The sequence below is a fragment of the Symphalangus syndactylus genome, chromosome 23 (genome assembly GCF_028878055.3).
Source record: "Symphalangus syndactylus isolate Jambi chromosome 23, NHGRI_mSymSyn1-v2.1_pri, whole genome shotgun sequence".
In the NCBI taxonomy this organism is placed as follows: domain Eukaryota; kingdom Metazoa; phylum Chordata; class Mammalia; order Primates; family Hylobatidae; genus Symphalangus; species Symphalangus syndactylus.
Window position 1 is genome coordinate 64,654,359 of NC_072445.2, and position 14,296 is coordinate 64,668,654.

General features: G+C 38.6%; 1 protein-coding gene across 2 annotated transcripts in view; it reads left to right on the top strand.

Moving 5' to 3' along the window:
* Positions 1-14,296, top strand: part of F13A1 (coagulation factor XIII A chain) — a 184,333-nt gene that overhangs the window by 71,913 nt on the left and 98,124 nt on the right. For both annotated transcript variants that reach the window (XM_055262955.2, XM_063632444.1), the window contains exon 6: positions 1,070-1,177. In XM_055262955.2, coding sequence (XP_055118930.2) covers positions 1,070-1,177 — 108 coding nt within the window. The remainder of the gene's footprint in view (positions 1-1,069; positions 1,178-14,296) is intronic.

Consider the following 14,296-nt stretch of genomic DNA (forward strand, 5'->3'; position numbering starts at 1 on the left):
AAAGTGAGGTACAGTATAGGTAAAATCTTCCTGTCTTGCTATTTGATCTTTATTCCTTCTTAAGAAAATTCTGGTATTGCCTGTGGCTAGCAGTTCGTTCTTTCTTTCTTTCTTTCTTTCTTTTTTTTTTTTTTTTGAGATGGAGTCTTGCTCTGTCACTCAGGCTGGAGTGCAGTGGCGCGATCTTGGCTCACTGCAAGCTCTGCCTCCCAGGTTCACGCCATTCTCCTGCCTCAGCCTCCCGAGTAGCTGGGACTACAGGCGCCCACCACCACGCCCAGCTAATTTTTTCTATTTTTAGTAGAGATGGGGTTTCACCATGTTATCTAGGAGGTTCTCGATCTCCTGACCTCGTGGTCCGACCGCCTCGGCCTCCCAAAGTGCTGGGATTACAGGAGTGAGCCACCACGCCAGGCCGCTAGCAGTTCTTTCTAAGGAGACTGAACTGGTACCAGACTCCTCCCTTGATAGTGTAATCTACTTTCTGCAGCCTTCTACCCTCTCCTTGATCCTGGGGTCCACCTTGTCTCAGAAGAGGGGAAACCTTAGAGGGACAGTCACTGTATGAGGTCTCCTACTATTTTGGGTGCAAACTGAGTAGTGTGAAGCGCCTTCCTGTGATACACCTGAGAGCTGTTTATTTTCAAAATGCACGAGGACTTACATTACTTTCGAGGTCCTAAGACTCTGGCCTGACTTTGGTAAATCATTCATTCCCTCTTCTTGGGTACAGGAGCCAATATGTTGAAAAGACCTTCTAAATTAACTTGAATCATCTTCTGAGGAACTTCAAGTCAGCTCATGATCCCTGAGTATATCAACTCTCTAGTAGTTCTGTTTATGTTTCCGGCTTGCTTTTATATTCTTACTCACTTTAATGAAAAACAAAAGAAGATGTCTCTTTCCTTCTACTTTAATATTTCATATTAAAGATTATGGGAGATCACTATACGGGAAACACACATTTCTAAACATTAGGTTGTGGTTTCATGTTATTTTTCATCAGAGAATATTTTGCTTGCAGAGTGAACACTAAGTAGTTTCTCTTTGTTTTTCTTTCTCCAAATAGTTTGAAGATGGCATCCTGGACACTTGCCTGTATGTGATGGACAGAGCACAAATGGACCTCTCTGGAAGAGGGAATCCCATCAAAGTCAGCCGTGTGGGATCTGCAATGGTAAGCAGCAATTACTGATACCTAAAATCTATTACACCCATCATTTGCCTCAGTATATAGGCCAGTTCATTAAGAGCTGCTGAAATGATGACTTACACTTAATAAACTTTCATTTGTAGGATTCTAGCTCCTGACACCCAGTTATATAGCTCCTGGAATTTTCTGAGCTTATCATGTGCTATAAAACAAAATTGTCGTCTCATTACTGTATGTTTCTTTGGCTTCAGACAAACAATGATAGATATAATGATACTATAGACCAGTTATTCTTAAGAACCCCTTGCCTAGGGACTGAGGAGTGATCATGACAAAAATGTCAATGACTGTAATCAGACAGTTGATCAACCAAACATCAAGGTGCACAGATGTGCAAGGCACAGCTTTTCTCCATCTTCACACTGATAGTAAGAGTGAAGAAATGAATGGCTACATCTCATCCTAACTCCTGTCACAAGGATGTGTCACTGTAGGGCTTTCTCACTTATGAAGTGGGTATTGATTCTTTGCAGGATCCTGTGTGGTAAGTAGGGCAGGCATTACTCATGCACTTTTACAAGTTAGGACACAGGGTAAGGACAGCTTTCAGTGACGAAGCCACAGCTAGAACTCCAGTCTGCTGACTTCAAATCTAGACGTTTTCTACCTTCCATGCTGCTCTCTGCAGGATATCCTAAAACAACTTTGAGAACGCAGAGATCTTGCAGTGGAACAACTTTCTGAGAAAGGAGATAGAGCTCCCATGAGTGGGAAGGGTGGGGCCAGGCATGGGACATGGATTAAATGGGATGTCCAGGACCCATGCAGTCCTAGATTATATCAACGTACCCAGCATGGAGAGCCAGACTTTGGTGCAGGGAATTACATCCAATCTGTCTGAAGAGTAGATTATTTCTGAAGAAATGTTAAGCTGGGAGGTATTTCAAACAATCAAAGACTGAGAAAAAGAAATACTTATATTACCAATTTCCTTAAGTTTTCTAAGAAATTCTCTTTTTGAAAGAATGTTATGTTTGAGTTTGGTTGTATATTCTTTTGAGCTAAATGAAATCAATATTGTTAATATAAAAATATTAGACTGAGAATGATATGAAATATAATTTCTGGTTAGCTTCTAAGAATGGTTCATTTTATTTTATTAATAACTAAGCTACATGTCAATTTAAGAAACAGCGGAGCATAAAAAGTGAAAGTAGAAATCAACACGTAAAGGCAGTTTTGTTTTCTGTGCATTTACATTCCATAATGAGAAGACAATGAATTCCAAAGATTTGGGGGAATGTTGAATTTGGGAAATGTTTACAAAAGTGTCATAACCATTTATAACAAACATAAATTAGACCTGCATCTGATCACTATTTTTACTGTTTTGCCCACGAGATTTCTCTTTTTCTTCTTTGAAGTTACCATAACAATTCTGCAGTGAGAAAGGAAGCAACAGCTAGCAGTGGTTAAATTTAAATTAATTCCTTCTTAAGCATTCTAAAATGGCACGCTCATCAGCATAAGCTTACTCACACACTGTGTGTACTTTTACGCACCCAGAAGTCAGAAATCACTGCCTAACAGAAGCCAGTGCAAAAGAGAAGCAGACAGGAAGCAGTTAACCTAATGTGTCTATGGTGGCAGCTGGCTAAGCGGAAGCTGTTAATTATTGAATAAGCACACATACTCCTAATGCAAATTGCCTTGAGATTTTATTAATCATATGAAGCCTGTGAAGTTCTAAGTTTGAAAATTTATACCCCAATTAAAAGATTTAAAACCAGACAGAGAAAATCCATTTGGAAAATGGTTTGGTTTTATTTTTGGAGGGGGAGAATTTGGGTGTTAAGGGGTAGAGGTCCTGACCTGAGACATTTCAAGCAATATTTCCATTTCCATCACACCCTTGTTTACATATACAGAATGTTCAATGGTTTTCAAAAGCAATTTCACTTCTATTAGCTCCTTTATACCTCTGTGAATCTTTCCAAAATCTGTTCAGTTTTAATAATCTTAAAAGCTAAAATACTGAGCCTCCAAAAATCAATTTAAAAAATGACACAGAAGAAAAATCAAGTGTTCTTTGGTCATTCAGGCAGATACTCTCCCGTTCACAAATCCTGGAAATCTATCATGAAATTTCCGAATGCAATTAAACAAAGAAGAAAGACAAAAAAAAATCTTTAAATTTCTCAATTAATGATTTGACTTTATTAGTATGAAAATATGTGCTTAGAGAGCCCAGAAGAAAATGTTCTGAAGTTGTGGACTCCTAGCCAGAACCCTGTCTCAGGGCGACGGAGCTGTGTGTGTTTTCTCAGGGGCTGGGCCCAGACCTCAGGTAAAACAAAGGCTGGTGCAGAGTTGTTCTGAATTCCTCTCAAACACCTCCCAGCCTGGTCACAGAGGCTAGAAATCCCTTTCGCAGGTTGCAAATGCCAGAGCAGCGGTATAAGTGGCATGTGGACTCTCCAGAAAAATAGCGCATAGACCTCAGTTCACCCCCAGGTGAGAGTGAAGGAAGGCAGAACTTTCCTGAGGGCACTTGCTGCCGGGAAACAGTGAGGATGAGCAGACCAGTCTTTGCTGGGTATCTGGAGAGAGTGGAGCTGGGTAGGGACAAGATGCAGAGCACATGACTGGGGCCCCAAAGACAAATTTGCTTTCTGTGGTCAAGGACAAGTCTAGCTCTGAAGGTTGGCAAGGGGTTTTCGGGAAACAGGTGGGTGCATGTTGAGAAAAGCACCGATAATCCAAATTGTGCAAACTTTCAATGACAATAAGAATCTGAATTTGGGCCAGGCACAGTGGCTCACGCCTGTAATCCCAGCACTTTGGGAGGCCGAGGTGGGCAGATCACCTGAGGTCAGGAGTTCAAGACCAGCCTGACCAACATGGAGAAACCCTGTCTCTACTGAAAATACAAAAAATTAGCTGGGCATGGTGGTGCATGCCGGTAATTCCAGTTACTCAGGAGGCTGAGGGGGAAGAATTGCTCAAACCCGGGAGGCAGAGGTTGTGGTGAGGTGAGAGCACGCCATTGCACTCAAGAGTGAAACTCCATCTCAGAAAGGATTTGAAGTGCACAATCCCCAGATAAAAATATTTATTGTCCAGTATATTTATATTTATTGTATGTGACCTTGGGTAATTTTTTGTTGTAGAGGGCTGTCCTGTGTAGAATGTTTAACAACATCCCTATCTTCTACCCAGGGGATGCAAGTTGTCATAACTGTTCCCTTACCAGTTGTGACAACTCAAAATGATTCCATGTATAACCAAATGTCCACTGGGGGTAAAAATCACCCTTAGTGAGGACCACAGCACTAAACCCCTCTGTGACTCAGTTTCTCTGCCTATGCAATGTAAGTAACACTCTCTTCTCACCTGCATAGCGAATCTGTCTTCCTAACTCACTCAAAACCTGCTGGTTTTTGTCCTTGACTGAAAAGAAAGTGGAGGCCGCATCATATGGGAAGCGACTCAGCTCATGTCGAGAGATTGGACCTTGATTCTGGTTGTGCTATTAACTTACTATTTGACTCAGGGTAAATAACTAACCTCTGCTGGCCTCGCATCTTTGTCTTTAAAGTGAAATTTTGTCTCTGTACTCAAACCACATTGGCAGCAAGAATATTCTTTTACTCTTCAAAATAGTGCTCTCCCTTCTTCTGTTTTTTCCTTTATAAATTCAGTGACTTCCCTTGTTCTTATTTTGAGTTGCTGTTATTTCACTTTGATGTAAAAGTAGGAAAAGTTATGACAATCTGGACAGCCTGGGGCTATGAGAGTTTCCCAGGAGAAAGCAAGTCCAAAATCCTGTATTCTCATCGTCTAGAGATTAGGCCGGAGATGTTATAACCTTACATAAGCTAACTTTTGCTTAGGCTCCTTTAAATACTGAATGGTGCATTTTACCAAGCTATACTGCAGGCTGATTTAAGAGAGAAAAGAAAAAAAAAAAGAGAAGCAATTAGAAAAAATGAAGAAACTTGCCCAAAGGTATACTTCTTCCTTTAAATTGCATTGCTTGATTGCTGCTTTCCTTCCAATGCATTTCTGATGTGACAGTTCCCACCAGGAAAATTGCCAGAGAAAGCTAAGAAGAATGCCTAACTTTGTGCCATCCGAACACTTACTTCACTCACATCGCATTAATAAAGCATTCTATTGCTAGCCCCAAGTTTCTGTGAATAAGCCAGACATGGACTCTGAGCCCCAAGTCAGACTATCAAAGAAGGTGGGCCATGACATATTGTGACAAGGGCAGCATGGTTCTGGGGAAAAGGGAAGGCTGTGCAACCACCTGGCATTACTGCGGCATGGTTACCTGTCCATGCCTGTTCCTGCCTCCTGACTGATAGGATCTGGCAGCAACTATGGGCAGAGAATTTCCCCCAAGGAGATGCAGGTGCTTCTGCAAAGGCTACCGCTACTGCAGATAACGGCTCGTTATTCACTGTGAAACACCTACATTTACCAGCTCCATCCATATTTGCTCCGGTAGGTTAAGGCATTACCAGCGGAGGATCTGTGTTGAAACACATGCAGAACCAGCATGTGCAATGGGGAGAACTCTCCAAGAGTCCTCTGGGTGAGGAAGCAGAAGCCCTTGGAAGTGATGTCACTCACTCAAAGTCACACAGCAAATAAGTGGCTGAGCTGAAACCAGATATTGTCCTTACTCTCAGATCATATTACCTTAGAGGGCCACTATCAACACATTATTGCCAATAACACAATTATTATAGCAAATTGAGTCGCTATCTCCTAGAAAAGAACAGAGTCCCAAGGGAATGGAGCCCATATGAGGCGAATTATTGAAAATAGGCAATAAGTGAAGAAAGGTATAAATCAGAGGATTCTAAATAGCCATAGGCACTAGGACCCTGGAGAATGAGCTTCCAAAGAAGATCAGGTACCAAATATGATATGATAATGGTGGTGGTGTTTGGTGGTGGTGGTGATGGAGGTAGTGATGATGGTAGTGGTGATGGTGGTGGTGACAGTGATTGTGATAATAATGGTGGTGATGGTAGGGTGATTATGGTGGTGATAGTGATGATGACGATGATGATGGTAGTGGTGGTGGAGATGGTGACGGTGATGGTGGTGGTGATGGTAGGAGTGATGGTGATGGTGGTAATGTGGTGGTGGTGATTTATGATGGTGATGATGGTGGTGATAGTGGTGGTGGTGGTGGTGGTGGTGGTGATGGTGGTAAAACACTCAGCATATACTCATTTATTCAACAAATGTTTATGGCAATCTACCAGTCTGAACACTGGAGTACAATTGTGAACAAAATTAAGTTTCTGCCTCCACAGAGCTTACAGTCCAACAGAGAACACAGACTAGTAAATAGAAAATTGTAGCTCAGCATGGCAAATTCTCTGATGGAAATAAGCATAGGATTGTATGGGAAAGCAAATCTCTCAAATATAGCTCAAAGTTTTCCCAGGACTAAACATTGGATCAAAAGATGGAAGAATGTCTGAGGTCCCACAGTAATAACTAACCATGCTATTATTTGAAGAAACCCTTTCTCCATGGTGGAAATTATATACAAACAGCTAGTCAACATAAGCACTGAAGAAAAACGTGGTAGGGGGTTATTTGCTCTTCTAGGGGCTTGTTTGTTTTGCAATTCAGAAAACGAAGGTTGACACAACTGAAGTTTATTCCATAGGATCTCAACATTTACAGTTACTTGATTCCATGGTATTCTGATTCAGTTGTAGTAAGAAAAAAGGTAATATTAATGAGAAAATTAGGAAGGTAGGAGGAGAGAAAAAATGTCAATATAGTTACATATTTTTAAATTTCAGTGTTTGTACTGCTGCCATCCTGGACTTTCCAGCTTCTCTTGAGATGCATGCATTTATTTTTAACCCTGGCCTTTTGCTAATATCGAACCACGATGCCATCATTAATCCCCATTAATACTTTGCTCTGACTATGCCTTTTGGGAACTAACTCATGACTAAACTTTTTTTAACTAATCGATGTTCTATGTACTCTTTAGCATTATAAAAAAAATCTTGAACTTCAGCTAGTAAATCAAACTGACCACAATTTGGAGTAGGTCCTGGATTTTTCTAGGATGCCGTACAAGATGAATGACTGTAGACCTTTGAGATGAAATGGACTTCAGTGCTTCTGATCCTCATGCATCTGTGATCCTACAGATAAACAGAAAATAAAGCTATTTTCCCTTTGTCCATCTTTTCCTCCCCTCCTTTTTGTCCCAGTATTTAGAAAGATTTCTTCTTTCCATGCATGGAAAAGACAGTAATGACATAACTACTTTGATATCTTGCCAAGCACCTCCACAGAGGGTTTACTATCAAGCCATGTTTTGTTCGTTTTCTTTCAATTGTTTACTTGGTCATCTTATGGGAAGCTTCACGTTGAGCAAACCTCTTCATGCAACAAACCTTAATTATAAATATTCAGATTACATTTAAAAGTTCACTTTGATTAGAAATTTCACATCTGAGTCATCCCAAATGAACTGTAAAGACAGAAATAAACATATAAAGTTTGTACTTATTTCTAAAGTGTATTCCTTGATCATACAGACCAGTCACAATGTACTTTCATAACAGTTTTATTAAGAAAAATTTTAATTACAAAGCAATATCTAACCCATCCTTTGGTTTATAAAGCAGCTTAAACCTCTTTTTTTGGAGTGAACGGTCGTAGATACATCTAAGGACCCAGGTGCTCAATGGGCATTGTCCTTGGCCTTTTTAAATCACCAAGGAACTTTTTCACATTTACCCATATGGATTTTATTTTTTGAAAAAGTTCATCTATCAAAAAAAATCATGATTATGTAATAATACCTTGTCACCCCATTCTTGTGTCAGATTTATATAACTGCCAGTGGGAACTTCTAATGGTGGTGATGGTGGTGGTAATCATCTCTACCAGCTAATGAGTATGACCACACTGAATATGATTCAGTGTCACTTTGTGGGGGTAAAGATACAACTTCCATCTGGTCTTTTATAAAAGTGACAACAGCATACCTGCATTACTAACCCGCAGATGCCTAGAGGTCAGAATTCCCCAGGTGGTGACCACTGCCAGATGTAGGTTCCGTCATGGACTTGAGTCTCCATCCAGAGCTTCTGGGTCTCCAAAGCTATCAGCTTTTATTTAAAAGTGTTATTGTCTCTTTCTATGATTCATGTCAGGAATGAAGTTCCTCAGTTTGGAACAGTAGAAAAAGGCAGAAGCCTCTGGTGTTCCTTGCAACCTTTCCAATTGTAACGCATATCAATTAGTAGGAGCTCTCAGGGCGACAACTTTGGGAGAATCCACTGATTTATATTAATGAAGAGTGTTACTGTAGTCCAACAGAGTAAAGTACTAAATTACCAACTCTAAAAAGATTTTTTAGAAAACCATTAAAGTTAAAGTCAAGGTATTTCTAAGAATGAAAGTCGTTTCTACGATTCTAAAATGACCCAGGGAATTCAGTGATGAATGGGAGGTACAGACCCAAAGCAATTCTCTAATATATTCAAAGTAAACAATACCATAAGGTCACCTTATTCACCAGGGATTTTCATTTCTGTTTGTTGAAGATTTTTAAAAAATTGACAAATATATTGGAAGCCAGTGGGAAAATAGAATTTATCTAGCAGAAAGTATCTTCATAGCCACTTTTCAGAAATTGCATAAATTCATTCCATAAATAACCAAAGTGCTGGTGGAGAGACTGAGGTATCAGAAAGTTAAGTAACTTTATCCAAGGTTGCTGGTAGCACTGGGGGTGGGTCATGAGTTTCCTGGCCCCACTAATTCACGCACAACTTTCTACTTCCCCTGGATTTGTCCTCTGTCTGTCCTCTCTGCAGGTCACATGAGCTCCGTGGATACAGATATAATGCCTTTTACATGTTCTGTCTGATTCACTCCTTCTCTTTCAGGTGGGGGCAGTGGGGGACAATGAACTGCTCAGATGTTATCTTTTTTCTCTTATGGTGAAAGCCAGCAGTGTAATGAAGTTTCCATTTGTGGTCAGACAGCTTGGTTTCTCAATTATTAAGCTTACATTTCTTATGCCTCTTCACCCCATATTTTTGGAGAAAAACAGACATTTATTACAAGCCATCTCTCGAATGTGATAATCACGGGCAATCTAAATGTCTGCTTTCCCTGAATTGCTTCCTGGAATGAGGTTTCAATGCTGCAGCTATTTTGTAATCACACAGGCTATTTCTGAAGCACAGGGATGCTTTACAGCACTCCCTCCAAGCTGAGCAGTTGGTGCTGCTCTGGTCTCCTGGGGCCAGCATCCCCAGGATAGATGGATAGCAAAGGAGCAAAGCAAAGCCAGCTCAGCCCTTTAGGATATGCACAGCTTCGTGCACCTTGGGTTCCCTTCATACCCTCTTTCTTTCCCCTCTCTCCTCCTGTGACATCCTTCTCTCTTTCCTCCTCCTGCTCTGCATTTTTCCCTCTCCCATACGTCCATTCCTTTAATTCAGATATTTTTGGAGGCCTGTTCTATACCAGCTCTACACTATGCAGCAGTGGTATGGCAATGAAAACAGCAGGCCACACTTGGAATCTCAGTTTCTCTCCCTCAGTCCACATTTGCTTATTTCTCCATTATTGTCAATTAGTAAAATATGTTTTGGCCAAATGAGCATCCTCAGTTACTGAGAGAGAAAAGGTTAATAATTTCCTGTGGTCATAGTTATCATGAAAAATGAGTCTAATAACCCACACCTGTCAGAGCTTGGGTCATGTATAAACCAAAGGACATTCGTATATCAGTAGTTATATGCTTCTTACTATTCATTAGGGTTAGTTACAGGTTTTTTTAATCTAAGTAAAATTTACATACAGTAAAAAGTCATGGATATTAAATGCACAATTCGATGAGTTTTGATTGGGGTAATCACCACCTCAATCAAAATATAGACATTTCCATAAGCCCGGAAGTTTCCCTCGTGCTTCTTCCAGTCAATCCCCACCTCATTAGGTAGCTACTATTCCGATTTCTTGCAATGGGTTACATTTGTCTATTCTTAAACTTTACATAAATGTATTCAGACAGTAGAAATAGGACTGGCTTCTCTTACTCCATCAGCTGTTGCATGTGTTTCAATATTTTCCTTAACATTACTAAGAAGTATTCTATTGTATTGTATATCACAATTTGTCTATCCATTCACCTATATATGGATGTTTAAGATGTTTCCAATTTGAAGCTATTATGAATACAGTTACTATAAACGTTCTTGTACAAGTGTTTTTGTGTATGTGTTTTCATATATCTGGAGTAAATAGCTAAAGAATGCATGCCTAGATCAGAAAGTATGTCTATATTCAACTTTATAAGAATTGGCTAGTTTTCCAAAGCAGCTCTACTGTTTTACATTCCTGCCAGCAATGTATGAGAGTTCCAGTTTCTCCACAGCTTCACCTATTCTTGATCTCTTGAACCTTTTTAATTTTAACCAATCAAATGGGTATACAGTGGCATTTCATTGTAGTTTTAATTTTCATTTCCCTGATGGCTAATGATGTTGAGCATCTTTTAATGCATTTATTGGCTATATATATATATGTATATGCAGCATGTTTTCAAGTCTACTGATTTTCTTATTGGGTCATTTGTACTTTTATTATTAAGTTATAGTTGCTCTGTGTATATACCTCTCCTTCGTCAGATATGTATAGAACATATTTTCCCCAAACTAAGGCTTGTAGTTATATTTTATAAATGGCATATTTTAAGGAACAAAAGTTTTTAAATTTTATAAAATCAAATTTTTTCATTGTTCTTTAACAGTCATCCCCAGTAAATGTTCTTTTCACATGAAGACTTTCACATGAATCACTATTTGCCCATGTTTGCCATTATTTCTCCTATATTTTATTTTTGAAGCTTTATAATTTGAACTTTTACATTTTGGTCTATGATCCATCTTGAGTTATCTTTTGGTGTTGTGTGAGGTAGGGATCAAATCTTATTTTTTCCAAATTTATCCATTTGTTCCACCAGAATTTGTTGAAAAGACTGTTGGAAAGGCTTTCATTTGTTGCAAAGACTTTCTTTGTTGAAAAGAGTATCATTTTCTTCATTGAATTGCTTTGGTGACTTTGTCGGAAATCAAATGTCTACATGAGTATGGATCTATTTCTAGACTCCCTTTCCTGTTTCATTAGTTTATATGTATGTCCTTATGACAATACCACACTGCCTTTTTTACTGCTTTCCTCTAGTAAACCTTCAAATCAGGTAGTCATTCATCTTTGTTCTTCTTTTTCAATATTATGTTTAATTATTCTAGATCCTTTGTATTGCTATGTAAATTCTGGAAATGACTTGCCAACTTTAATGAAATGCCTATTGGCATTCTAACTATCCCATTGTCTTGATCTATTAAAGAAGTATTAAAAGGTAGCCTATAGCCATCTTCCAGTGATAGCACATCCATTCATTCAACAGAACTTACTGAGTTCCCACTCTGTGCTAGCCCTGGGAATGCAAAGTCAAAACAGCATAGTGCCTTCCTTCCTTCTGTGAACATAAAGTCTGGTAAAAGAACAAAGACAGTCTAACCAATGACACAATACAATGTGATAAGTGGATAGTACTATGTAAAGAGTACTATGTGATCAAAGAGTAAGGACATCCAAATCAAGGTGATAAGTAAAGATTCCCAGAGTGAAACCAGCTGAGTTTTAAAGGATCAATAGGGCACCAGGTAAAGAAGAGGTTTGAGTGTGGATGGACATTCCAGGGCGTGAGAATAACATTTCCAGCAACAACAGGGCAGAACACAGCTTGTTATTAAGCAAACCACTATGAAAAACCAAAGAGATGGTAGATGATTTTCCTTTCCTTTGGAGACCCTGGCTGTTGTAAGTGCCATGAAAGCCCAGAAAAAAATCAAGGATGAGGAGCCAGGCAAGGGAAGAAACAGAATTGCTGCTACCCTATTTCTTTTTTCTTGTGCATTTTCTGGGATGCCTGCCCATGGAATAACCTGAGTACTTGACCTTCAGCTCATCTCCCTTCCTATCCTTACAACGTAGCTTGGCAAATGGCATAGCAGGCACAAAAACAGATCTCTACATTCCCAGAACTGTGACCTTTTAAGTTTTATTTTTTAGAACAATTTTTTCAAATAGCAATTGAATCCAAACACATAAAAGAGAAAAAGCAGAGCAGCTATTATTAAAGAAAGGTGGTGACTGCAGCCTTGACTATCAACATTCAGTTCTCACCTGCCCCACCCCACAACACCATAACTACTGAGATTCTTTTGCAAAACCCTAGCATGTCATGAAGCACAATTTGACATCCACCACACCACTTCCGCCTGTGATTAAGTCTGGTCACCACCAGACTGTAGCTGGGGACTTCTGGTTCACAAAACCTGGAAACGATTTTCTACAGGAAATAATTCTTCTCCTTGCCAAATTTAACGCTAGGCCTTTGATGTTAGTTCATGTTACCCAACATCAAAATTCATTTCCAATGGTCTTTAAGAAACTATTATAGACAAAATTAGGTATAAGACTATTTTCTAAAAGAGTTATAGAAATCCTAGCCTTTATGAGGACATAACTTTTAACAATGAAATTTAACAGAATATAGTAGGTTTATAACAGAGAAAAGTCATTTCATCATAGCCATATAAAATGTGCACAGAGGAGAAAAATACCCTTGCATATTTTTTTTAAAAAGCAGAAAGAAATAGTAACTATACAAAATGTAAAGGTCTGCGCTACAGGAAATTGAAGAATCAAGAAATGTCACATTTCTTTATTTTTCAGTATCAAGTTAGAATCTGCTCATATTCCAGTGATCAAAATTAAACAGAAGTCCAGTACGGGTCATGTTTTAAAGCTATTTCTATTCTTTGAATTATACAGGAGAAATAATTTTAAAATCATAAATAATATTATACTATAGATGCTGGTTTAATTTAAAAGTCTTCATTGATTTTCACAACTTTATTGAGATTTAGTTGACAATAAAATATGCATACTTAATATACAACTGGATAATGTTGACATGTATATGTACCCATGAAACGAACACGAAAATCAAAATAATGAATATATCCATTGCCCCCAGAATTTTCCTTATTGTAATTTCTTCCTTAAACCACTCCCTGCTTTGTGCACCATCTCCCATCACTGCTCAGTCTTCTGTCATTATACATTGATTTGTGTTTTCTAGACTTTTACACAAATATAATCATGCAGTATGCACTCTTTGTGAGACTTCTTTTATGCTTCCTTACTGTATTCCGAGCTTCATCCATGCTGTTTTTTGTTTCAGTAGTTCATTCCTCTTTATTGCTGAGTAGTAGGGTTTCACTGTATGGGTGAATCACTGTTTGCCCATGTATTTACTTGTGGATGGACATTTAGGCCATTTTCCGTTTTTGCCTCTTACAAATAAAGCCAGAAACTTTAGCTTGGAAGACTTTAGTAAAAGTCTTTGTATAGACGTAAGCTTTTATTTCTCTTAGGTAAATACCAAGGAGTGAGGTGGCTGGGTCATAAGCTAAACATAGGTTTAATTTTTAAGAAACTACCAAACTGTTTCCTGAAGTGGATGGGCATTTTACATCCCCACCAGCAGCATATGAGAGTCTCAAGTGTTCCATATCCTCCCAGACACTTCGTATGATCAGTCTTTTTAATCTTAGACTTTTAAATAGATGTCCAGTGTTACTTTGCTGTAGTTTTGATTTGCATTTCGTTAATAGCTGATGATACTGAGCATCTTTTGTTGTGATTGGCCACCCATGTATTTTCTTTGATGGAATATCTGTCCCAATATTTTTCTCTTGTTTTAAGGTTGTGTTTGTTTTCTTACTATTGAGTTTCAAGTGTTCTTTACATATTCTGGATACAAGTTTTTTTTTTTAAATCAGATAGAGGATTTACAAATATCTTCTTCCACTCTAGTTTTATTTTTTCATTCTCTTCACAGGGCCTTTCAAAGAGCAAAAGTTCTTAATTTTTATGAAGTCTGATTTACAAATTTTTTTATGGATCATGCTTTTCATATTTTATCTAAGGAAACTGCCTAACCTAAGATCACACAATTTTCTCCTTTGCTTCCTTTTAGAAGTTTTATAACTCTGGGTT